Source organism: Schistocerca serialis, chromosome 7 (genome assembly GCF_023864345.2).
Source record: "Schistocerca serialis cubense isolate TAMUIC-IGC-003099 chromosome 7, iqSchSeri2.2, whole genome shotgun sequence".
Classification (NCBI taxonomy): Eukaryota; Metazoa; Arthropoda; class Insecta; order Orthoptera; family Acrididae; genus Schistocerca; species Schistocerca serialis.
In genome coordinates, this window is record NC_064644.1 from 214,780,193 (window position 1) to 214,806,404 (window position 26,212).

The following is a 26,212-nucleotide window of genomic DNA, read 5'->3' on the forward strand; positions in this document are numbered from 1 at the left end:
GGAACTCCAGTAGGTATTCTTTAATCCAACGGTTCCAGAAATTGTCACAGAGTTGCTGTCTCAGTCAGGATTCCTTTGTTAAATTCATGTTCGCTGAAGTCTCTGGTCCCGTCGGAATAGTCGTAAGTTTTTTCTCCCATCAAAAAGGGAAGGTGTGAGTGCATCACAATCATCTCCTGGTGTGATGGGCCTGGAGTTCACTGTGACTTCACTACTGATCAAGGTGGTGTTCAGTTGTTCCTCAGTGAGCTTTGCGAGTCCCAGTACCTTCCGTAGGCAACGCTTTATAGTGCCCACCATTCTTTCCCACCGTCCTCCCCACCAAGCCGCCCGGGAGACAATGAATTTTCAAGTAATACCATGGTGGGCGAGGAACTGATAAGTTTTTGTGATAGTTAATGCCTTCCAAAGTTGGGCTAGTTCCAAATTCGTGGCATGGAATGTTTTTACGTTATCTGTATATATCGTGTGGATTAGTCCGTGTCTTCTGGCAAATCGCTGAAGTACCATGAGAAACTTGTCCATTGACAAGTCTGTACAGAGTTCGAGGTGTACAGCTCATGTGGTAGCACATGTGAAAAGGTTGATATATGACTTGTGCATTTCCTTCCCCACTTTGATGAATAGTGGGACAGCAAAGTCTGTTCTGGTTACAGCAAATGGTTTGGCAGGCAAAACTCGTTCAGGTGGCAGCGGTGCTTCGATCTGTTGCCCTCGTGGATTCTTCAAGATCTTGCATGCGAGGCATGAGTGTAGGATTCTTTTGATGGCCTGACGAGCTCTAAGGATCCAAAATTCAGTTTGCAGTTCGGATAGTACAGAACGAACACCAAAGTGATGGAGGCAGATGTGTGTCTCTCGAATAACCAATTGTGTGAAGTGGTGGGAACCGTCAAGGAGTACAGGATTTTTTTGTTCCCTATTTAGGCTAGTGCACTGCAGTCGACCTCCTAGACGTATCAGTCCAGCTTCTAAGAAAGGATTGTATTGTGCGATTTTTTACTCTTTTGACAGTGGTAAGTTATTCTGAAATGCATGTAATTCGCTGGGGAAGGAATCTCTCTGGCCCACTCGAATCCAATAAATTTTGGCAGCTGATAATTCGGTGGCTGTAAGTTCTCCTGAAGATTTATTCTTTTGACGAATGTTGTGTAGGAAGCGGAGAGTCTATGCTGTGATACGAATGATCTTCCAGTATGAGCTGAATTTAAATAAGTCCAGAAGGCTGGTTGGCATAGATATCGACAACACTTGGCTCTGGGTTTTCTTCCTCTTTTCTTCGGGAGTAAGTCGTACCATCGTTGGAGTATCGTTTGGCCAGCATTCAGGAGGGCGTGCAAGCCAAGGTGGCCCATGCCACCAGATACACAGAGAATTCATTTGGTAGCCAAGGAGTCCACGTGAGAGGCTGTCAGCAGGATTGTCTGATCCTGAGCAATGTTTCTATTGCGTGGGAGTCGTGTGTGTGTGTGTATCTCAGTTACACGTTTACAAACGAAGGTCTTCCATCTGTTAGGATCACAGCGAATCCAACTTAGTGTTACTGTAGAATCCGTCCACAATATCGCATGGGCAATTTTAAAGTCTGTTGCATAGCAAAAGTAACACAGTAGTCTGGTTCCAACTACTGCCGCTAAAAGTTCGAGTCGAGGCAATGTCACCTTCTTAATAGGAGCAAGTCTGTTCTTGCTACAGACTAAATGGGTTACGACGTCATCATCTAAGACAGTATGAATGTACAAAGCTGCTCCATATGCCTTTTCTGAGGCATCACAGACTACGTGTAGCTGAGAGTCTCTTCCATGAGCTGTAGCTATCCATCTAGGGACATGTATATGTGACAATGAAGGTAAGCTAAATATCCAAGTGCGCCATCGTGCCTTTAAGTCCCAGGGCATAAGTTCATCCCAGCCAATTCCTTGGCACCATGTGTCCTGGAATAGCAATTTCCCAACAAGAGAAACAGAAGAAAACAGTCCAAGTGGGTCATAGAATTTAGCCATACATTGTAAAAGGAGTCATTTGGTAGCTGGCTCTTCTGACGACCTTCTGATGATTTCGCTAGGATCGATACAGAAGTAGTCACCTGCGGTGTTCCAGTCTATGCCTGAAACTTGAGTCCAGATAGTTTCGAGTTGGTCACAGTTGGTAGCCCATTTTGATAAGGGGAGACTGATCAATTTCATTAGGGTTACAAGTTCATAGTATATAGTTATAACCAAATTATCACCTTCTACTGAGATCACAAAGTCGTCCAAGTATGCAGTCTTGTTTATAAGTGGTGCTACAGTGGGAAATGCTGTCATACACTTGTCGGCAAGTTCTCTTAGTGTTGCAGAAAGTAAAAATGGGCTGCAGGTCAGGCCGAATGACTTGACTTACTGACTGACTTAATTCCTTTGGCCCCTATGGGGACATAGGGCATCCAGGAGAACTTGCCATCCGTCTCTGTCTTTGGCCATTTGCCTCAATTCTGCCCAGGTCTTGCCAACTCTTTGCTTCCCCTTCCACTGTCCTCTTCCATGTGCCCCTTGGTCTTCCTCTCTTCCTTGTTCCCTGGGGATTCCATTCCGATGCTTTTTTCTTGATGGCTCCATCTGGTTTTCGTAAGGTGTGCCCCAACCATCCCCACTTTCTCTCTCGTATCTGGTTTGTTATTCGCCAGAGCTCCTCATTACATATTTTTTCTGGCCACCAGATATTCATGATGCGAAGAAGACAACAATTTATGAAGCTTTGTAACTGGGATGTTATCTTTTTATCCATTTTCTAGCTTTCACTGGCGTACAGAAGGACAGACTTCACATTTGTATTAAAGATACGGATTTTTGTTTTATACATGATATTTCTATTTTTCCATGTTGGATACAATTGTATGAAGGCAGCATTTGCCTTTTTAATGCGGTTTTTCACATCATCTCCAGCTCCACCATCTTCCGCCACTATACTACCCAGATACAGGAATGAGTTGACAGTCTCCACCGCTGCTCACCTATTAACAATGGCACCTCCATGTTCCCTGAATTTACTCTCATTTCCTTTGTTTTACCTATAATTATCTTGAGGCCAGCAGTCTCTGCTTCTTCTTTCAGCAAGTTTAATTTAGCTTGCATATCAGTCAGCCTTGGAGCTAGTAAAACTATGTCGTCTGCAAAATCCAAATCCTCGAGACGTTCGTGGATCCCCCACTGGATTCCTCGTCTCCTGCCTGCTGTGACTCTTCTCATAACAGAGTCTAGAAAGAGTAAAAAAAGTGTTGGTGACGAAATGCAACCCTGACGGACTCCAGTTGTTACTTTTATGGGCTCTGTCATATTTCCTTTGTGGAGTATGCAGCATTTGTAGCCATCATATAGATCTTTTATGATGCTTAAGATCTTCTGTGGTGTGCCATACTTCCGCAATACCTGCCAGAGCACTTTATGTTTCACGGAATTGAAGGCCTTTTGAAAATCAATGAATGCCAGGTACATGGTTGCTTGGAATTCTTTGCTTTGCTCTAAAATGATCCTAAGAGTGTTAATAAGATCAACACAACTGCGTTGTGCCCTAAAACCGGCCTGTTCTTTACGCAGTCGCTTTTCAAGGGACTCTTTAATTCTGTTTAAAATAATTCTGGTGAGGACCTTACTGGGCACTGACAACAATGTAATACCACGCCAGTTGTTACAGTCTGACAAATTTCCCTTTTTTGGGAGCTTTACCACCAAACCATTTTTCCACTCCTTTGGAGCTTTCTCTTCAAGCCAAATATGCTTCAGCAAAGGATGGAGCATTTTAACAGTACTTTCAATATCAGCTTTTAAGAGCTCCGGTGCTATGTTGTCTAGGCCTGGAGCCTTTGTGTTTTTTAGTGTTTTCAAGGCAATCCTAGTTTTGTCCATTGTGGGGCACTGCAAATTTATATCTTGATCTTCTTCAACTTCCTCTGGAACATCTCTTACTTGTTCCTCTTGGTTGTCTTCACTATTTAACAGTTTCTTGAAGTGCTCCTCCCATCTCTGTAGCTGTGCCTGTTGAGTTGCAAGCATCACCCCATCCTTGTTCTTAACTGGTCCTTCATGTCTGAAGTTCTTCATTGACAACCGTTTGGTAATATTGTAGAGCTCTTTCATATTTCCTTGTCTTGCTGCCTCTTCTGCTAATTTTGCTTGCTCATCTATCCATTTCCTTTTATCTCGACGTAGCAATGTTTTCACTTTTTTGTTCGCCTCCATGTATTCTTTATGCGCTTCGCTCTTTTGTGCTCTTGTCTTACAAAAATTTAACTTAAGTTTTAGTTCTTTCCTGTGGCTGATTTCATTCCACGTAGCATCGGAGATCCATTCCTTCCTTTGATGTGCCTTAAATCCTAAGATTTTTTCTCCCACATCTAAATAGCTGTCTTTGATTTTTTGCCAGCATGTTTCAATTCCCTCTTCCATAAAATTTTCTTCAGAGAGGACCTGGAATCTGTTTTGTAGTTCAAGGGCAAATGTTTCTTTGATCTGTTGGTCTTTTAATCTTGCAACATCTATTTTCTTGCACCTGTGATTGAGCTTGGTTCTATTTGCCACTATCTTCAGTCTGAATTCTGCCAAAACTAGGTGGTGGTCACTTCCAACGTCTGCCCCTCTTCTATTTCTGACATCTAACAGAGAGTGTCGGAACTTGCGGCTTATGACTATGTGGTCTATTTGATTTTCGGTAACGTGGTCTGGAGATACCCACGTTATCTTATGGCAGTTACGATGTGGAAACAATGTGCCTCCAATGACTAGGTCATGTTCAGCGCATGTATCTATCAACATTTCACCATTTACATTAGTGATCCCCATTCCATGCACACCCATGATATGTTCAAGCCCTTCATTTTCTGAACCAACTTTTGCATTCAAGTCACCCATTAAAATTTTTATGTCCCTAGAATTTGTTTGTCTAAGGACTCTGTTTAGCTCTGTATGAAATGCATCTTTTAATTCTCCTTTAGCTATTTCAGTAGGTGCATAGCATTGAATTACAGTGACACATCGCACATTTGTTTTAAAGCATGCGGTTATTATCCGTTCTGAGACTGGTTTCCACTCCAGTAAGCTCTTCTTGCTGCTTTTAGATAGTAAGAGCCATACACCATTCCTATGCATTGCGTCCTCACCTGTCTGACCCACATACAGCAACACTCCACCATTTTGTGTTTGGAATTCCCCAGATTCTGGCCACCTTACTTCACTTAGTCCCAATTTATCTAGTCGATAGTTTTCCATCTCTTTTTCAACCTGTCTTAGTCTCCCTGCCTCTCTCACTGTCCTTACATTCCAAAAACCGATACGGGTTTTCCTTTTCAGGCCAAAGGTCATATCCTTAAGATCCATCCGGCTGCTTCTCCTTTTAGTTTCTGTGATATGTGTTTTTTGGTGGTGCGGGTTATCAGCCCACAGCCCCCGAGTGTCCTGGTTGGGCTGCCACCTCATGGCCTGGACACCTGCCAAGGTTTTATTTCAGGGCCTTACCCCTTAGATAGCTTGTCTTCACCACGACTACAGAACGCTATCCATCCCTTCACAGTAAGGCCTATGTGCATCAACGTTGTCTTTGTTTCCAAGGATGTCTGTTAAAACAGTATTCTGTTAGTTCGTCTGTCATTTTCAAGATTTCCTGTTTGATCCTGGCTAATTTTGAACCAGAAGAATCTGGTCAAGTATTGGTCCTTTTCGTTCAAGATTAATTGAAGGAAAGCTTGTGTGGTGTCTGTGATGATAGCCATAGAATATAGTCTGAAACCCAGTAAAATTTCCAGAATCTCTGGTAATAGGTTCGGTCCTACTTCTAATACCTCATTCAGAGAAGGAGCATTGTTTTCGTGAGATGAAGCTGTGGTGTCACCGCCAGACACCACATTTGCTAGGTAGTAGCTTTTAAATCGGCCGCGGTCCAGTAGTATAAGTCGGACCCGCGTGTCGCCACTGTCAGTGATCGCAGACCGAGCGCCACCACACGGCAGGTCTAGAGAGACGTACTAGCACTCGCCCAGTTGTACAGACGACTTTGCCAGAAGGGGATCACTGACAAATACGCTCTCAATTGCCGAGACGATAATTAGCCTAGCCTTCAGCTACATTTGCTACGACCTAGCAAGGCGCCGTATTCAATTGCTAATTAATATTATGAAGCATGTAGCATCAAGAGCGATGTTCTACAATTATGGATTAAAGTTAAGTATTCCAGAAGCTACGTACTTTTCTTTATAGCATTCATTACGTATCCTGTTTCAGACCTCACGCCAGCCTGCGTGAGCTTAACACGTGCCTTTCGGCTACTTCCGAGTGGCGTGGCTGTCTTGCTACGCCACTACAGAAGCGTCAAAGACTATTCTCCACTTAGTGGTTCCATATTTCTCCATCCTCACTGCATGATGAGGGAGATAAAATGGCTCCTTTCCTGAGAGTGGGGTGGAATCGACCTCTACTTGCTCCTTTGTAATGTAGTCTAGCATAAGATCGAAATACATTTGCTTAAAGGTCTCTTGACATTGAAATCTTTCCCTAAGGTGCTTGAATCGTTTTTCCGTGATCGCTCTGTTACTCGAAAGCACTGTATGTTGCCTTTTGGGAAGTGTAACCACTGCTCAATGATCTTTTATAGAGAAAGATGCTCTAAACTCTTCAAGAAGTCTCGTATCCTTGTTGTTCACAGGTAGACCCTGATCGGCAGTAATCCCTATAGTTTCCAAGTCCCAAAAGCGTCTGAAATCATTGTCCGAGTGCAAAGGAGATCGGTCAGTCTGAGTAAAATTTACCACGGTTGCATGCACACAGGCTTGTGACTTGTTACCACTAAGTATCCAGCCAAACAGAGAAGGAACTAACACTAAGGGTTCAGAGATGCGTATGGGCGAATTGTGCTTCACTATCTTCCAATAAAAATCGCCTCCTACAAGAATCTCCACGGGAATATCTTCTGTTGAATTGTTTTTCGGATCTGCTAGTGTAATCTTATGGGCATCTGGTAAAATCGTTATTTGTTGTGGAACCGAAGGCTGGTGAGAAATAACGTGAGTACTTTCGAAGGCAGTAAGTGGCAATTTAGAATTCTGCCAAAGCCCCTTCATATTAAACTGAACAAGCCTGCGGTGGCGTGGGCATGTAGTGTTTGATTCAGAGGAACAAACAGTTAGTTCTTGTCGGTCTACTGTTTGCAGTTTCAGATCATCAATCAGTGATTTTGCTATGAAGCTGGACTGACTACCTGCGTCCAGTAGACATCGCGTTGTCCTGCTCAATCCTGTAGGTCCTGAGACGCATACTTGAGCTGTCTGAAGGTACGTGTATCCGTGGGGAGTGACAGATACCTTTCCCATGGAAGTAACATATGTCTGACCCGCAGGACTCCTAATATCCTTTCATTCCTCACAAATGGACTTATGATGCAGTCTTTTACAGTTAACACACTGAGCCTTTTCTTTCTTTTTGCAATTTGAGATTTTGAGCACACGTTGAAGACAAAGAAAGCATCTGTTTGCTAGTTTCAATTTATCTATTCGATCATTAACGCGTACGATTGCGCCCAATGACTGCAAGATTTGCAAAAGACGCAGAATGGTTCCTTTACGCTGGTATCCTTCAGAGTCGATCTTTTAGATTTCGCGTGTAGGTGAAGTGTGGACGCTGTGGGAAGGTTACTAGAAGTGCTGGAAAATTCACCGCGTATCTTCTGCATGGTAAGCGCTCCGTCGACTTCCTCGTTCAGAAACTCCATCAGTTGCAAAATGTCCCCTTCAGATATTCCTGTACGCTTGGCATGAATTATCCATGTAAAGGTCCCTGGTTCAATCCCGGGTTTCGCCACCAAATTCTGACGTTGTGAATCACAGTAGAGCAGCAATTAGCAGTCTAACAACACTTCACTTTATTACATAGTCACAGAACATACAATACAACATGTCAAAGATAGGCTGTCCTAAGAGTAAACAGTCTCTCACTTGCCCAAAGAACATCACTCTGTGACACACCCTATTGACAAAAATTAGTTAAGTTATCCATTCTGCTGCAATCAGTAACTGTCAACACATAAACAACTGTCTACATTTTCAAACAATGGAAACTCTGCAGTTTTCATTATTTGAAAATGCAGGACCTCTCACACACACACACACACACACACACACACACGACCGCCAACTTCCAGCATCTTGGGCTGGCATTAGTGTAAGTACACCTCTCTCTCTCTCTCTCTCTCTCTCTCTCTCTCTCTCTCTCTCTCTCTCACACACACACACACACACACACACACACACACACACACACACACACACACACAAAGGCATTCCAGCCCAAGATGCTGGAGTTGGTGGTTTGTGTGTGTGTGTGTGTGTGTGTGTGTGTGTGTGTGTGTGTGTGTGTGTATGAATCAATCTCTCTTCTTACTGATGAAATCTGTGGCCGAAAGCTTTATATAAGTGTCTTTTAATTGTGCCTGTTTGCAACTTGATGGGTCTTCTTTACGGTAAGTTGCAGTCTTTCTTTTCCTACCTTGTTTCCTGCATTTTCACAAATCTATGTTGTGTGGGTAATTGGTGACACATAAACGACAACTGTTTATGCAGTTACAAGTGTGTGCGTGCGTGTGTGTGGTAGTGTGTGTGTGTGTGTGTGTGTGTGTGTGTGTGTGTGGAGAGAGACTGTGTTGTGTAAATTGGTGACACATAAATGACGACTGTTTATGCAGTTACAAGTGAGTGAGTGTGTGTGTGTGTGTGTGTGTGTGTGTGTGAGAGAGAGAGAGAGAGAGAGAGAGAGAGAGAGAGAGAGTACTTACATTAAATAAAGGATGACTGTGTTAGAGATTGTTTGATTTTCTGAACTTTTGTGTTTGGTCATGTGCCCCACATCTTTATGTGGTGATTGGTGATCTTTCATGATTTTTATCAGATTTTCCAGTGCTGGAATTTTCGTTTCTATAGGGTAATTGATATATTGTCATACCCCCATAAAATGCTATACAAGAGTTGTGGTTTGCTGTTCTTAAACAGCATCTTATTTTGGCATGGCAATAGTCCTACTCCATTTGGATGAAACAAGTTTCTTAAAATATTGATACAGGAGCTGGTAATTTGGTACATATAACTGTTTTTGCACTGGGTGATTTACAAGGATGTGACCTAGTAGCTATAGAGCAGGGAAATTACATTAGGTGTTCCACAGGGTTCAATCATGGTTTCCCTTCTATTCTTGATATATATGTGAATGCCCTCCCTTCTTTTCTGAAGCAAGAAGCTAAACTGACACTGTTTGCTGATGATACAAGCCTCATTATTAATCCAGTAAAAGAAACTCCAATAGAAAATTATATAAATAATGTCTTTGGAAGAGTTGTTGAGTGGTTTTCTGAGAATGGGTGTGCTCTGAACTTTGAAAAAATGCAGTACATCCAATTTCCTACTAGAAGGAGTACAGTTTGTTCAACAAGTACAACACATCAACAGATGTCAGTAACCAGGGCAGAGCATACTAAAGTTTTGGGCGTACATATAGATGAGAATCTTACTTCGAAAATTAATATTTTGTATCTCCTAAAGCAAATAGGTTCAGCAATTTGTGCAATCAGAATAATTGCCAATTTTGAGGATATAGAAATTAGCAGTCTAACATGCTTTCACTCTCTGATATCATACGGAATAATATTTTGGGGTAAGTCAACACTTAGGCAAAAAGTATTCACTGAGCGCACCAGGCGCCCGTACTTCAAACGGCACATTAACAGACTACAGGGCATCATACACGATAAAATACAAACACACAGAACACAACAGTGGAACCAAAAACTCGAAGGGCTGGACACCACACGACCTGGCGTGTGGCAACTAGCCCGACACTTCACCAGGGAGAAAATATACACCCCAACGCTTCAAGGGCCTGACGGACCTGCATACTCAGCGGAAGAGAAAGCAGAACTAATGGCCCGAACACTCGCAGCGTCATTCACACCGAACCTGGTACCATCAGATCCAGCGTTCACACTTGCTACTGACCAAGAGGTTACACGCATTCTAGCCCAACCATCGCGCGACGACATTCGACATGCTAGCACAGCCGAAGTCTCCTGGGCTATAATGCATTCCGCTGCTAGGAAAGCCCCTGGTCATGATGGCATTCAAAACCGTGTCCTCCAGGAGTTCACGGATAAAGCAACTGAGTACCTAACACACATAACGAATGCCATACTAAAACACCAACACTTCCCCGCCTTTTGGAAGACGGCCAAGGTCCTGATGTTCAGGAAGCCGGGGAAAGACCACAGCCTCCCACAAAATTACCGACCCATCAGCCTTCTGAGCTCGCTCAGTAAGGTTGTTGAGAAGGTGATTCTCAAACGCATCACTAGGCACTGCATAACAAATGACATCCTGAGACCGGAGCAATTCGGCTTCAGGAATCACCACTCCACAACACAACAACTCCTACGGGTCGTTGAACATATAACACATGGCTTCAACATAAACAAAGCTACAGGGGCAGTGTTCCTGGACATCGAAAAGGCTTTCGACCGTCTATGGCACAACGGCCTCATCCGCAAACTCAGCGACGCGGGGTTCCCCGACGGGCTGCTGCGTCTAATACACTCATACCTCACAGACAGGAGCTTCAACACTGACGTGCAGGGAAAACAATCAACACGACACGGTATACACGCGGGAGTACCCCAGGGAAGCATCCTAGGGCCTATACTGTTTAACCTCGACATAAACGATCTCCCAACCACACACAACACAATCATGGCAATCTACGCGGATGATACCGCCATCCTCGCACAAGATTGGAAACCATCAAACATTATGTCACGCCTACAGACTGCACTCAGAGTGGGCGAGCCTTGGTTGGAGAAATGGTGTGTTAGAGTAAACGTCGACAAGTGCGAAGCCGTTCTGTTCACTAAAAGACCGAAGCAACTGCGCAAACACCGATACTGCAGACCAATAACTCTACATGCACGTCCAATACGTTTCCGCGAGAAAGTCAAATACCTCGGTGTCTGGCTGGACCGGAAATTACTCTGAGGGGACCACATACAACACATGACCAACCGAGGTAGCGCGAGGCTCAAACAGCTCTATCCTATGCTCAACAGGCGTAGCACACTGAACAGAAGGGTGTCGAGGTTCATGTACATGACACTTATCCGATCCCTGATGACGTACGCAGCTCCTGTCTGGGGATACGCTGCGCCTACACGCCTGCGCCGTCTGCAGCTCGTACAAAACAAAGTACTCAAAATTATAAGCAATGCTCCACGATACACACGCATCGCGGACCTTCACCGGGAATACAGACTTGAGACTCTCACAGAGTTAATCCACAAACTCACCACAAGACTATACAGAAACTCCAGACATTCGCAGAACCCGTTTTTTCTGAATCTGGGGAACTACGACCACAACCATAGATGGAAACATAAAAGACCAAAAGACATACTTGCAAGGACATAACATCTATGGCCAAGCATACGCAAACATAACGGCACAGGCGAACCCCTGTTAATCAGACGCATTTACTGGATATCCAGCCGAAATACACTGCCGAATAACTGGCACCACACAGGGAAGCCGTACCGTACACTGCATGCAAACAAGCTCCACACATCCCCCACACAGGGAGATGATCTATGGCCGATCTCCCACTACTGTATAACGATCTTGATTGTTCCAGGAATGTAGCAGCTGCAGCAACTGGGACACATCGCCATCGCTTGTCGCGGTAATGATGCATGATACCTATACTAACAAATCCAACCTTGCATGAGCTATCGCAGCTAGTAAGCCACTACTGCTCTTACTACCCATCCCACTGTCACAGAAGTTTTTTTCCCACGGCACGAGCCATGGCACTTTTTTCCCTCTGCTCTTCAAATCGCTACCCTCACTCGCGTTTCGTCCACTATCTATCACCTGATGGACCGTGTTAATGCATAGCCTTACCCAGACGCACGGACAACATCACAGCCCAGCATCCTGTGATCCACCTACTAGATAACTAACATGTTTACGGAGGTGACAGTAGAACTTTTGGTTTGGTCACCGCGTTGGTGCGGGCGTGGAGGGGCCCCATCTCACTGTTCAAAAGAAAGTGGTTAGAATACCAGTAATGTGTGGGGCTCATAGTCACACATCTTGTAGGCATATCTTTAAAAGGTCAGGAATTCTTACAACAGCCTCACAGTACATTAACTCAGTAATGAAATTTGTTGTCAACAACATGGACCAGTTTAAAAACAAAAGTGACATTCATGATTATAATACCAGAAGGAAAAAAGACTTAGACCAGCCTTTACCTAATCTATCTTTGGCACAAAAAGGGGTAAAACGTTCCAATAAATTCCCAGATGAAATAAAATGTCTGACAGATGGCAGTAACAGTTTTAAAAATAAATTGAAATCATATCTCCTTGACAACTCCTATACCAAATATGAATTCTTGAATAGGAAGAAATAAATCTATAGGTGTAATATATGCATTTTGTGCCATTTAAGGGAATGTGGTAAGTAATAAAAAATATTCATGTGTGCATTTCTTATGCACTTGACACTTTCCACATCATAATGGTTACTGTGAGATTGATCGGTGGAACACATGACTAATTAATTAACTAACACAAGGATGAAATAAGAGTGTCAGTGGAAAAGAGTCATATAGCATTGGTTATTAGGTGGAGGGGGTGGGGGGTGAGATGTGAAGGATAATCATGTCAGCAAAGGCTGTGACACTACCTTCAATGTACTTAGAAAGTGTCTGCTTCTCACAATGTAGCATTGCATTTTTCTTCAGAATGAGGCTTCTCTGCAGATCAGAACTTTTATAACAACCTTTTAAGCACATAGTGAGAATAGGTAATTCCTTCTGTCAATAATGTGAGCAGACTGTCAATAATACTAAACTACTACACTGTACTATTGCACTTAATAAAGCATTTCATATCAATGAAGTTTCTACGTTATTATGACATCTATAGAACACAATGGGTCAGTGGGCAAACTTGTGTAAGATAAGATGCAGTATGGCATTGTATACCTCAGCATTGTCATGTTTGTTACATCATAACAGTCATCTGCAATATGACTATAAAATGTCTTAAGGGACACTGTTAAAGTTGGTCAAAGTGCCAGTGGTTTATTTGTATTTTCATCTTTTTACATCACCTTGCCTTTTCAAAAGGTACTACAAATAATCCTGGTTTGCAAGACATTATTCTCTTTGAGACCTATGGCTAATGTATAACTTCACATTACTGTACTAATAGGCAAATATTATAACCCATTGTTAAATCTATAAGTGAATCACTCATAACCTAGTCTCCATAGCTTAAATTGCACTGTCACTTCATATAATAGGTCTTCATTGTGAAAGTCAGTAAAATTGGAGACCCTGAGTAAAAGTAAATCATCTAGAAAGTGCAGATTACCTTTTACCTTCTATGTGAGATGGAAATAAAACAGAATGTGTCTTTCCCTTCTTTGCAAGACTTTCGTGATCTACTTTCCCTTTCTTCCCCTCTCTCTCCCTTCCTTCCTCAATCCCACTCTCTCTCTCTCTCTCTCTCTCTCTCTCTCTCTCTCTCTCTCACACACACACACACACACACACACACACACACACACACACACACATTTTTTGAAGAATCTTATTTATGAAAGAGATTATGCAACTTCAACTTTTGTTAGTATATGCTATTCATTTCCAGCTATCATTAATGAGGTCTGTAGGAATCCATATGTTCATTGTTAACATCATGTTATTCATTGAGGTTTGTTCTTTTTTTTCCAGTTTCCTGTTACCTCAGGTACATCAGGATCTTTCTATTCAACCTGTAGTATTTGCCATTCAACACCACCTCATCTTGCAGGACATATGTTATCAGCACATCCAGGCTGTGGCTTCCTATGGGGTGCTGGATATTGTGGCAACATTGTAGGTGTGTATATTTATGCAATAGTCTCACAAACTCATTTATGTTCTATAGGACCATAAAATAATTTTTGTTTGGCACTTAAGCTCTTTAAACAATTCATAACAAACAGCTAGTTTTGATCATAAGTTGAAAAGAATCAAAGTAATAAAAACCTATGATAAGGCTAAGCTTTTAGTGAAATGTTAATAAGAACCAAGATGCACTGATGGAATAGATCCTTAAGGTGACATATTAGGTCCAATGTTGTTTCTTATATGTATTGATAACTTTCCCAATAGTGTTACATATGAAAGAAAAAATTCTCTTTACTGATGACAGAAACATTATGCTCACAATAGGGGAAGAAAAGTGAAAACAGAGAAAAAACTCCTTGTATTGAATTCATAACTGAAAAAATTTATAATTTGATTCTTCAGGAACATAATTGGTAGGTCAAATGATGTTAAAGAGTAATTAGTCACTGGCTAACTGTTCTCTCTCATAGGGTTCTCATTGACACAGTGGGGGTGTGCAGATTGGTACAACTGAGCAAGCTGCTGCAGTAGCTAAGGTGCAGGACTCGCATTTGGGAGAAGGGGGGCTCAAATTCCGCCTAACCATGTCAATTTGTAGGCAGGCAACACCACCATCTCCATCAACTGCCTGAGGAGCTAGCCCAGAAAACTTACTTCATTAACCATTTAAATGCCCCATAGGGGACCTTCTTAGCCACTGCTCAGTGGTAATGAACCTGCTGGTCAATCACTACAAGGAACTATAAGCAGTGACATTGCCAAAGCATCCATACACTGAGCATGGGCCATGGGGTACTGTTGATGAAATATCTCACTCTGTGTTTGATGAGTCACCACTGAGGGTGCCTGCACATAGATTTTAACACACGCTTCTACTGTCATCTGGTATCCACAGATACAGAACTAGGTACAGTAGAATCTTGTTAGCCCATTTTTGAAAGGACTAAGAATTTTGAACATCATAAGCGGGAAAACATACTACTGAAAAATATCTAATTTGCTATTGATATGTTTTTTTTCATCAATGAAAATGCAGAATTAAGGGTACCATAATTGGGATAACATGTGATTTCATAATGCCACAGTTCCCGACATGCTATTTCTATAAATTGTAATTCATAATGCGCCTTTTCGAGAATGTGTTCGGAATATCACACACAGGAACTCTCAACATTACATGTTAGTGTACAAGAAGCAAAAATGTGTTAAATACAGTGTCACTGGGTAAATCCTTTATATTGAATACGTAAACTACTACTATCTGCCAATTGGGATGCAGGAATGTCATGTGACGTGGGAGCATAATCTCTAGCATCCAAAATATGTACCTTGCAATGATGTAGAAGAAATAAGAGACACTAAAATCGTGATTTAACTACCCTTCTAAAAACTAAAGAATGTTGGGTATAAAATGTCTCTCCATTAGTGAATCACAGCTGGTAATTGAATAAGGGTTACCACTTTTACAAGCTATCAGTATATCATACATCTTGTTAGAGTAACTACGCTATCACACAGTAGTGTGCAGTCCCGTCTTCACAAAGGTTTGAAAAATATACCGTGTTGTCTACCTTAGTTAACTCTCCTTGCCAAGATTTTTGAGAGCTTGATTTTACAAAGCAAGGTATTTTGATTAGCCCAGTACATTTTGGAGATTTAGTTGAGATAATTGAGAGAGTTGAAAGCAAATAAGTCAGCAGGTCATGATTGAATCCCAACCAGTTTTTCAATGAGTACTATACAGCACTGACTCCTTTCTTAGCTTGCATTTATTGTAAATCTCTCACCCTGTGAATCTCTCACCCATCTCAAACTTCCAAGTGACTGGAAAAAGCACAGGTGACTCCTGTATCTATGAAAGGTAACAGAATTGGCCCACAAAACTATGGACCAATATCTTTAACATTGGTTTGCTGCAGAATCCACGAACATATTATCAGTTTGAATATGATAAATTTCCATGACAGAAAAGTTTCTGTCCATGAACCAGGACAGTTTTCAGAAGCATCACTCACGCAAAACTCAGCGTGCCCTTTCCTCACATGAGATCCTGCGAACCATGGATGAAGGCAACAGGTGGATTCCATACTCCTAGATTTCTGTAAAGCGCTTACTGCCAACTGTTAAACAAGGTACAAGCATTTTGAATAGGTTCCCAGGTATGTGAGCGGCTTGAAGACTTCTTAAATAACAGAACCTAGTCTGTTGTCCTCGACAGCGGGTGTTCGTCAGAGACGAGGGTATCATCAGGGGTGCCGCAGGGAGGTGCGAAAGCAACTCTGTTATTTCAGTCTCCAGCTGTTTTCTGATGATGCTGTGGTGTATTGGGAAGGTGTAATTGTTGGGTGACTGTAGGAGGATACATGATGACTTAGACAAAATGTCTAATTGATGTGATGTAAAAAAAAAGTAAGTTAATGCAGATGAGTAGGAAAAACAAACCAAAATGTTTACGTACAACATTACAGTTCGTGTCATGTAAGACAGCGCTTCAATGCCTAGAGACGAAGCATTGGAGGGATGAGAACTGCGTGTGCATGGCAGCAGAGAGTGGGCAAACAAAGTCCACGTTGCCAAACTGTGTTGCTGCGGACAACAGTCAGTCTCATTTGCCTTTGGTACATCATATTATAATTCAAATCTATGAGAGAAATTCAGGAGAGAAATATTAATTCATGTCTTGATGACATTGTGTCCATTGCTCCACAGATTTGCTCTGCATGATGTGGGGAGGCGAGAACAGCTGACACAGCATTGTGAAGATGTGAAGTACAATTTTTCTCAAAATGACAATTGTCTAATGACAGTATCATTGAAACTGCTTGCAGTAATTATCATTTATTGCGATCTGTATTATAAGTAAAAATTTAATACACAATAAAATTAACTTCAAGCACAAACCAAAATCATTACATTTGCTTGGCAACTGCTTCTGCTCAATAGAATTTTTAAAAATGTGTTCAAGGTGTGTGTGTTGATGTGTTTGACTGTAGTTAACTGCAATTTCTGTACATTAAAAAGAATTAGTGGTAGAAAAGACTAATGAAAAGACTACCATAAAAATGGTCAGTAAGTTGTCATATTTTTCGCTGTTAATGGGCATTGTGAGTGTAAACTGACTTGTTTGACATTACAGTGAGAGACAGCATTTATAGTCTATTGAACAAGCAAACAATTAACCATCTTCTGTGAATAACTCCAGGGAATGATGACCGATAACATCGAAAACCACCGATATCTCGACCAGTAACAGTTACTGTCATTTTAGAGCCTTATTTAGTTCGTGTCTTGAAAATGACAGGCGTCTACATGTGGAAATATTGGTCTTTCGATGACTTTATCCAGCTGAATTCTCACTTGTTATTAGAGGTTACAACGTGGTGGGGGAAGCTTAACTTCTCCTTGAGTCTTTAAAACTAAGACATATTATTACATTGTTTCAAAGTCTGTGTCATAATACCACCATCACTTCTATTTGAGTCTGTTGCTGAACAATCTGATTGTGAATTTAAGATGACAGGTTTAAGGCTTATATCCATCATCACTTCCCTGTCAAACTTGTCAGCATGCCACACAGACTGTACACATGCTACAGGTGGCATGTTGTCTATTGCCTCATGCACAAGCGATGCAGTGAATCTTATCTTGAATGGTTTTTTCCCCCTCCAATAAAGCCTTATCCTTTCCCCAAATTAATTCCATAGGACTACACTGACAGTGACACATGGGTAAACGGAAAACTGTGTGGCCCCATTCATGTGCAAGGATGTCAAGTTTGCATGTTTTGTCACATACTTGTATAAATTAACAAGCTGCAGGAGGTCGGCACAAGTCTAGTTTATACTATACTTAACATTTTTATTTTTTAATCCAGGGAAAAAATATCCACTTTTCTTGTGTTTATACTTGGTTTTTTCTCTGTAACAATTGAATTGTAACTGACAATGACCGACTTCGAAGCAAGGTATGACAAGTATTGTGAATCACGTCACAAAACTGACAGAGTTCATTTCCGAATGGTAGTCACTGCTGTTTCTCTTACACATAAATACAAGTTTACTCTCAGAAACAAAACCAGAAGAAGAGTCAGCATGCAGAATAATCATCCGAGAACCTACTTCTATGAAAACTAAAAACCGCCAGTACCATCACTCATTTTCCAGCAGATCCTTCTGGAATGATTCTAGTTGGCCTGTGTGTCATCAAGCTAATACAATGTTGAACTACCTCATCATCTTGTATCATGAATCTTTATATGGGATGCAGTTCGTGCTGCACCTAAGTCACTTCTTTGAACTAAAAACTCTTTTCTTAACATATCAGGAACCAATGACCTTCAAAATTCCTTACATTGACAAAGTGCTTACCATTGAAGCTAATTTTCTCCTACATAACTGTAACACATTTTTGTGATGTCGGCATTCATCATTCACATGGAGCACTGTAAAACATCATTGTTAAAACCGTCCATTTACGTTACAGGTTCATTGCGATTTCGATGCTTTCCAGACAACATGAAACCAACCTTCTCTATGGTTCTTACCGCTCTGACACTTTCGTTTACAATTCTCTTGCTACCATCACACGGTTCTTTCAAATTCATGTTTGAGGAAGTTATAAATTTGGTAAAAAGCTCCCTCACCTGATTGTGAAACACTTCACATTTATTGCCATCACTCGCCCCCCCCCCCCCTTTTTTTTTACATTGCAAAGCGATATGAAATGCAGTGAGCATGCAAGGATTGTAGTAGGGAAGGCAAATTGTCGACTTAAGTTTATTGGGAGAATTTTATGGAAGTGTGTGGCTCATCTGTAAAGGAGACTGCACATAGGATTCTAGTGTGACTCATTGTTGAATATTGTTAGAGCGTTTGGGATCCACACCTGGGCAGATTAAAGGAAGACATTGAAGCTGTTAAGAAAAGATATTTGTTTTTAGATTCTGTTATTTTGAATGAATAGCTTTATTTTTTTTATTTAAATACAGTTTTTTCAAATTATTATTAGTCTTTAAACTGAGCAGAGATGCAAAGTACAATAAATTTAGCATCATTCAATATTGGACCCCTGTAAAATTAAAAATGAACACGCTTTCACTGCCAGTGTAGTAAACTAGTACATGACCTCAGAATAACAAATGGCATTTTTGAACTGTTCATTCAAGTACATTTTTGCACAATGTGCCCTTCACAGTTACAGTTCCTGTTCTGTGGATATTACAAAGAGATTTCTTGTGCATTCCACAACAGAATCTTGTTTTCCAATCTTCGTTCCTCTTGCAGTCTTGACATCGCCATGGTGCTGGTAACTTGGAACACTGGTGTTGGATCGTCGACCACTGCTGTCAGAATTTCAAAACCAAATGCTTTCAGTGTATCTTACACATCCTTATGGAGAATTTTGATATTTCTAGCTCGTTCCTCCAAGTTACCTTTTCAAAATGCCAGCACAAACATGGAGAGTTTTTGTCTGTCCCGATTATTGTCCTGTCACTCAGAAAATCTTTCTATGTATGGAATATATGCATTTAGTGTTGCAGTTTCTACTGTCTCCATGGAAATTCTTAGCAGGCACTGCCATGTTCCTTTATCACATCTGTCCTCTCTTGTCATTTTTTTCTCCATTGTCTATGACTCATCAAGTTTTATTGTAATGGAGTGTATCTGGTTTGTATTCACGTACTTCAACAATCACTTGCCTCTAATGATGTTGTGTATAGAGTAAGATTACCGAATTGCCCATTTTTGAAACATAAAAAATTAAAGAACGAACTTTTTTGTTCCTGTTGGGCAAAAATTCATTCAGAATTTATTTCTTATTGGAACTCTACAATGGAAATATTAAATAACAAAGAAAATGAGAGAAATATTTCCTAAAACCTTCATTTATAACAAATAAGAAACCATAACTATAAAAAAAAAAATGGATCAGTCAAGAGTGTGAATACATTTTCAACCATTTTAAGACAAAGACTTGACACGGCAAGTATGTAGCTCTTCCGATAAAATTATAATAGCGAAAAATTCAACATGGGGTAGTTAGAATATCATGCTTGATAATGTGAGGGTTAATGTGTTCACTGCCTCTTCATTGACTTCAGAACTCGAAACATAACAGTTAACTGTGTTCATTGCTTCACTAGCTTTTGATGTTGTAGGAACTGACAAAGTTTCTGGTTCATCCTTGTCTACAATTTTGTCTTGTTTTTCTGTTGTCTGATCCTGCAAGGCTTCATTAGTTGTCATAGCCTGACAGATGGCAACACCTTCATCACATTCTCACATTCAACATTTTCATTGAAGCTAAGGTAGTCAGTGTTTTCTTCTTGCTCCATTATTTGCTGCGATTGCTCAGCTGCAATCCCTTTATTCTCTGGTGTATCTTCTGTAAGTATCCAATGAAAGCCAGCTTTCTTGAAACAGATTGAGACTGTGTTTTTGTGCACAGATTGCAGGCACTTCGTATGAAATGCATAGCAACTAAGATGGATCATTTTGGATTACAGTATCAAGACAGACCAGTCTCTTCTGTACAATAATCTTCCTGTTTTTCTGTTTCAGGCCTTGTATAATGCCTTGGTCAAGTGGCTCAAGTTGGATCGTATAACTGGGAGGAAAAAACCACTACGTTTACATAATGTACATATAACATATCTTGAGAGTGTGGTGCAAACATGTCAGTAAACAGGAGGACTGTCCTATTACTAACACCCATCCTTGCATCCCAGGCATGCAAGAATTTTTCAGATGTGATAGTTGTTACCCATACATCTGCATTAGATGTATATTTTCATAGTAATGCCCACACATTTTTAAAGCATTGTGGACTCTTCGCCTTTCTACTTAATAGTGCCATAAACGTTTCTGTTTTGCTTTTATTGCAACAAAATAAAACAGTTAGCCTCTCTTTACTAGTTTTTCTGCCATGGCATTTTTATCCTCTGAACTCGAGAGTTTTGTCAGGCAGTAGGTGAAAAAATAAGCCCGTTTCACCTGCATTAAAAACATAATTGGGACTGCACTTTTCTATGATTGATGGAAGAGAGTTTTCCTATGAGTGAAGAGTGTCAATGTTTGTTTCCAGCCTCACCTTCAACACATTTATACCCTAAATTGTGTCTATTCGTTGACTTTTTTATCCAAAAATTGGATACTGCAAGTCCAACTTTTGTGGCAAATATGTTTCTTTAACATGAACCACTATACCATAAGTTGGAATATTTGAAACATGAAGTTATTTTATCCATTTCATCAGCTCGTTTTCCTGTCCTTGAAACCAACGTCAAGCCCTCATTTTCATTTGCTGTTTCCTCATTCAAAACGTACTGCTTCAGTATTTTTCATTTACAGACTGTTGTATTTCATGTTGATGTTGCAATGCTGCTTAGCCTTCACACAGCATTGACAAGCTTCATGTGTAAATTTTTGTACACTTCCTGAGCAAACTCAATAACACTTGTAACTCACGTCATGAACATATATTTTCAGGAATGCTTCTATGTGAAAGTATGATGTGATAGGATAGACAAACAGTTGACTGAGTCTCTTGAATTACGGCATTGTTGTACAGGGCCCTGCTATCTAGGCATACTTGAAAACAAGCTAGCAGCATTATTGAAAAAAAATTCCTTTGACTACAAGGATGGCTATGTTCTGTCAGCATGATGGGCCTCTGCACATACAAGTTGTCAGGTGGCAAGTCCTAAATATAATTTTCTATGGAAGATGGACAGACAGAAATGGTCATGTTTCTTGGTCACCAAGATCCCTGTGAATTACCTCTTTATGTTTTTGCACATGCATATGGTTTAACAGAAAATTTTACCACTAAAAAATAAACACAGGAGACATATTTATCTATTGGACTATGAATAGTGCTGCCCTCATAAAAAAAACTCTAAGATTACATCCAAGGAGTTGCTTATGGCAGTGTCAGTAGAATTCTGTTGCAAGTCTGATTCTTCAGCAACACAGCTTTTACAAAGCACAACTTACTTACAATTAAATCACATAAACTAGTAGTTCCCCTCTTCTGGAAAAACCAAAAACAGAGGACTTCTGGAGTGGGTTACCTTGTGATTGGTATTGTATTTTGAATGCTTGTCGAATAACTGACACATCAGTGCTGTTTATAGGTTTGACTGGGAAGTCTAAGTATGAACCACACTCTCGATGCACCCGCATGCCATCATTTCTTTTGTGGAAAACACAACCATCAGTCAAACAGAGAGTGAAAAAGAGTCTGACATTAGGCAGACAGGCAAATCTGTGCACTAGCCAAACATCATCAGTAGCTAACAACAAAGTTCAAATCACAGTCCTGGAAAAAACCACATACCACATGGATGCTGTCAATAAATACACTGGAGAGCTAGCTGTAAACATTAGCTGCTTGATAAGTGAGACCATGGTGGTCTGCAGCAACCCTTAAATCTGCCACGGACATTTTGCCACATGACCTTACTGGTGGATGTATTCTTCTGTGCCGTACCTAGTGACCTTACCAGAGACATATATTCAGTGATTCATTGATACAGCTGGACAGATTACAATAAATTTGAAAGTGGATTGAAGTGGTAGGGAGAATTTATGAAAATTGACTTTGAGCTTAATCATTTGCCTTTGCTTAACATCTCCTCTGAGTATTTGTTTGGATTGCATTCTAACGGCTGTATGTCTGTAACCAAAATTATTGGACATATATTATTTGGAATATTTCATTTCAATTAATTTGTATTACCATCTAAAATATTTACTGTTCCTCCTGCAAAATCCTTTATGTATTTTCATCACATGCGGATCATATTCAACTATTTTCACATAAGTAACCATTTTCTAACAGCATGACTCTATTGTGTACAGTTGCTTGTCTGCAAACTGAATTAAAGAACTGACCATTTTTCTGATATGTCACTTATAAAATTCATTAATAAAAAGATCCTATCTAATTATTATTACGTTATGTTTACATTTTCCTGTTAAGAACAGCATTATATATAAATAAAGGAAAATGCCTGATATAATTTTAGTACAAAGAAAGCTAGAGTCATACTGTGATTTATCCAAAGAACCTTAAAGAATTGTTATTAGCCTACAAAGGAAGCTATTAGCAAAATTATTGTTCGATTCTTGAGTGCTGTATGTTAGTCTGGGGCCATTACCAAGTAGGCTCGGCAGGTTAGCTATGAACTTCTTCATGGGTATTTTAACTCAGAACAAGAATGTCACAGAAATTCTCATCATACTCCACTGGAAAACACAGCAATGAAAGTACTGTACATTTCACAAAAATTATGAGAACCAACATTCCAATACAGCTTGAGAAACATTTTCAGGAGGTGATACCCCACAGCCCTTATATATTTGAAAAAATGTTGTATTACCACCTTGAGCTGCTAGTAAAGTACTTTATTTACACAGCCAGTTTCACTTGTGTGACCATCATCAGGTTCATAAAACAAAGGTAAGATGACATTTTTCAAGAAACGTATTACAAGTGCAAATTGGAGAAATTTGTGTGTGTAAAGAGTTCAGTTGACAACCTTCTTTATAGATAGAGATGTAATGACAGTAATGATCAGGATATTTTTGAGGAAAGGAAATCAGAAATTAAGGATAGAAATTAAGGAAAAATATCATAAAATCTTTTGTCATCACTTGTTGAACTTGAGTAGTAACATATGTGATGCACAGATTTTTTTACCTATTAGAAATGAGATAAATGTTGAGAAAATGTGTATTCATTTTCCGAAATTATGCATTTCAAACAGTAATATCAGTTGAAACTGAAAACTTTAACTTTTTTACACCTGACTCAATTCATTTATTTAATTTTAGGTACAAATTACATCCTATGCAGTGAGTGTGAAGCAATATATCGTTTAAATATGTATACGTCACCAAAATTTCCGGATTCTGGGACACCCTCTAATGCAGCTCAGAGCTTGGCTCCTGATCTTATGGGTACAGATCCCATTCAAGAAGAAGGTATTTACAGTATTATACTGTTATGCTTAAGATAAAGTTTATATCTTAGAAATCCATAATGTGTGTACAAATACCATTACACTTCATATTTGTTGCTTAATTGGATCACCATCGAAGTTCAGGTATGTAGTTTTGCTTCATATATGTATTTTGCCTGTGACACTCTTGAGTGTCATCGAGCAGAAATGTTTGTTACGTTATAAACCCATATCCATATTGGGCATCATATGACCATACATTATCAGCATTTAATATGAAAGACAAAGCACAGTTACAACTTCATTTGTTCTTGGCACTACATTCTAACTGTTTCAACTCTTCACTACACCATTCAACGATGGCTACAGAAAAGCTATAATGAAAACACATGTTTATTTGAGAATTTAAAATTGATAAATTTGGTAAATGTAATTGTACAGTCTGGATCTGGCTTTTTAAAATATTTGGGATCTTATTTGATACGAATTTCTTGTTGTGAGCTTTGTAACTACATAATCTACACCTGCTGAACAGAAGTGAAAGAAATGACATCTGATCATGATCTGTAAAGGAACTCCCCTTGACTGGAGGTGTAATACGTTAATTAGCTTCTGAAACATCTTCACAAAATGTGGACTCTGAGAGATACTTTTGTTTTTGTTAAGACATGGAACTCTATTCTCTTACCTCGTTTGTTTTTGCCATGCTTATCTCCTTTCAGAGGATAATTATAAAAGACCAGCTTTACTTCTGAATTACTTGCCCAAAAATTATGCGAAGTTTATAACTAGAGTAGAGAAAAAACTTCTCCTAATCTTGTCAGGTACTCATTTGGAAGAGCATTATAATTATAATTAATGTAGTAGCTAGTCCATATCTTTTACAAGGTCATCTCAATGTAAAAAGGAAGGAAGTCACAAAAACTGGAAATAAAGAAAAAATGGCGTCTCAGAAGTATTTCCGAACATGCATTCCATCATCAGGTGTGTGTGGTAAAACAGTCACATCTATATTGATTCAGTGAAATATGCCCATGCATAAATAACCAATAACCAGTGGTATAATTAAAAACCACTTAACCACAAAGGTAAAATCAGATAAATTTTTACAGCTACTTTGTTTTATAGCACATACTGAACCTAAACTGACCACTGACCATACCAACCAAAAGTGAGAAAAGTTTTTGTTGCTCATGGTCAGCTTTGAGAAATGAAAAAGGGAAAGTAGTGACAGCATCTCAGAAGTATTTCAAAATATGCATTCCATCATCACGTCTGTCTGGTAAACCAGTACATCTTTATTGATTCAATGAAATACGTCCCTACACAAATAACCAATAACCAGTGGTATCATGCAAAACCCACAAATAACCAATAACCAGTGGTATCATGCAAAACCACTTAATCACAAAGGTAAAAATTAGAAAAAAAAATTTGGAACAACTTTGTTTTACAGTACATACAGAACCCAAACTGACCACAGACTGTACTAATAAAAGGCGAGAAAAGTTTTTGTTACTCATGGTCAGCTTTGAGAAATGAAATAGGGAAGGTAGTGGAGTATCGAATAGGCAAAGAACAAGGCCTGGCAGATATCCTTGGACAGCCCACATGATATTTCATTTAACTGCCAAAATGAGAAACTGTAGCAAATGAAGCAGGCAAAAGAGAGTAAGGAAGGCCTAAAAATAATGTTGAGAGAAAGTGCAATATTGCGATACAGGAATGATTAGAGGAGAAATGCAAAACTGTAGAATCATACATGCCTATGTGGAACACAGATGACTCTTAAGAAAAATTAAGGAAATCTTTGAAGAAAAATGCCTGGTATGCAAAATCAAGAAAAATGTAATAATTCTTGTTCTTTGGAAGGCAGGTGCTAAGAGGTATGAATTTTGCTGAATCACCAGTTTAATATCTCATGGTTGCAATATAATGCTAGAAATTATTTACAGAAGAATGGAAAGACTGGTAGAAATTGACCTCATTCTCAGAGAAGATCAGTTTGGGTAACGGAGAAATGAAAGAACCTGTTAGACAGTACCAAACTTGTGACTTATCTCACAATATAGATTGAAGAAATACATATCTATATTTATACCCTTACTTGGAAGAGGAATGTGATGTTAAGCAGTTCAGACAAGAAAAGTCTAATAAAAGAAGATTTTTTTTTTTAACATCAACTATAAATTTTAGGGTCTAAATTTTAGCCTTGTTAGATGTGAGATGTGGATGTTAAATGGTTGAGATAAGACAAAAATAGAAGTTTTTGAACTGTTATGGTACTGAATAATGC

General features: G+C 39.8%; 1 protein-coding gene across 1 annotated transcript in view; it reads left to right on the plus strand.

Moving 5' to 3' along the window:
- LOC126413339 (probable E3 ubiquitin-protein ligase HERC1) overlaps window positions 1-26,212 on the plus strand; it is a 722,413-nt gene that overhangs the window by 427,320 nt on the left and 268,881 nt on the right. The window contains exons 43-44 of the mRNA XM_050083249.1: window positions 13,794-13,941; window positions 23,789-23,938. Coding sequence (XP_049939206.1) covers window positions 13,794-13,941; window positions 23,789-23,938 — 298 coding nt within the window. The remainder of the gene's footprint in view (window positions 1-13,793; window positions 13,942-23,788; window positions 23,939-26,212) is intronic.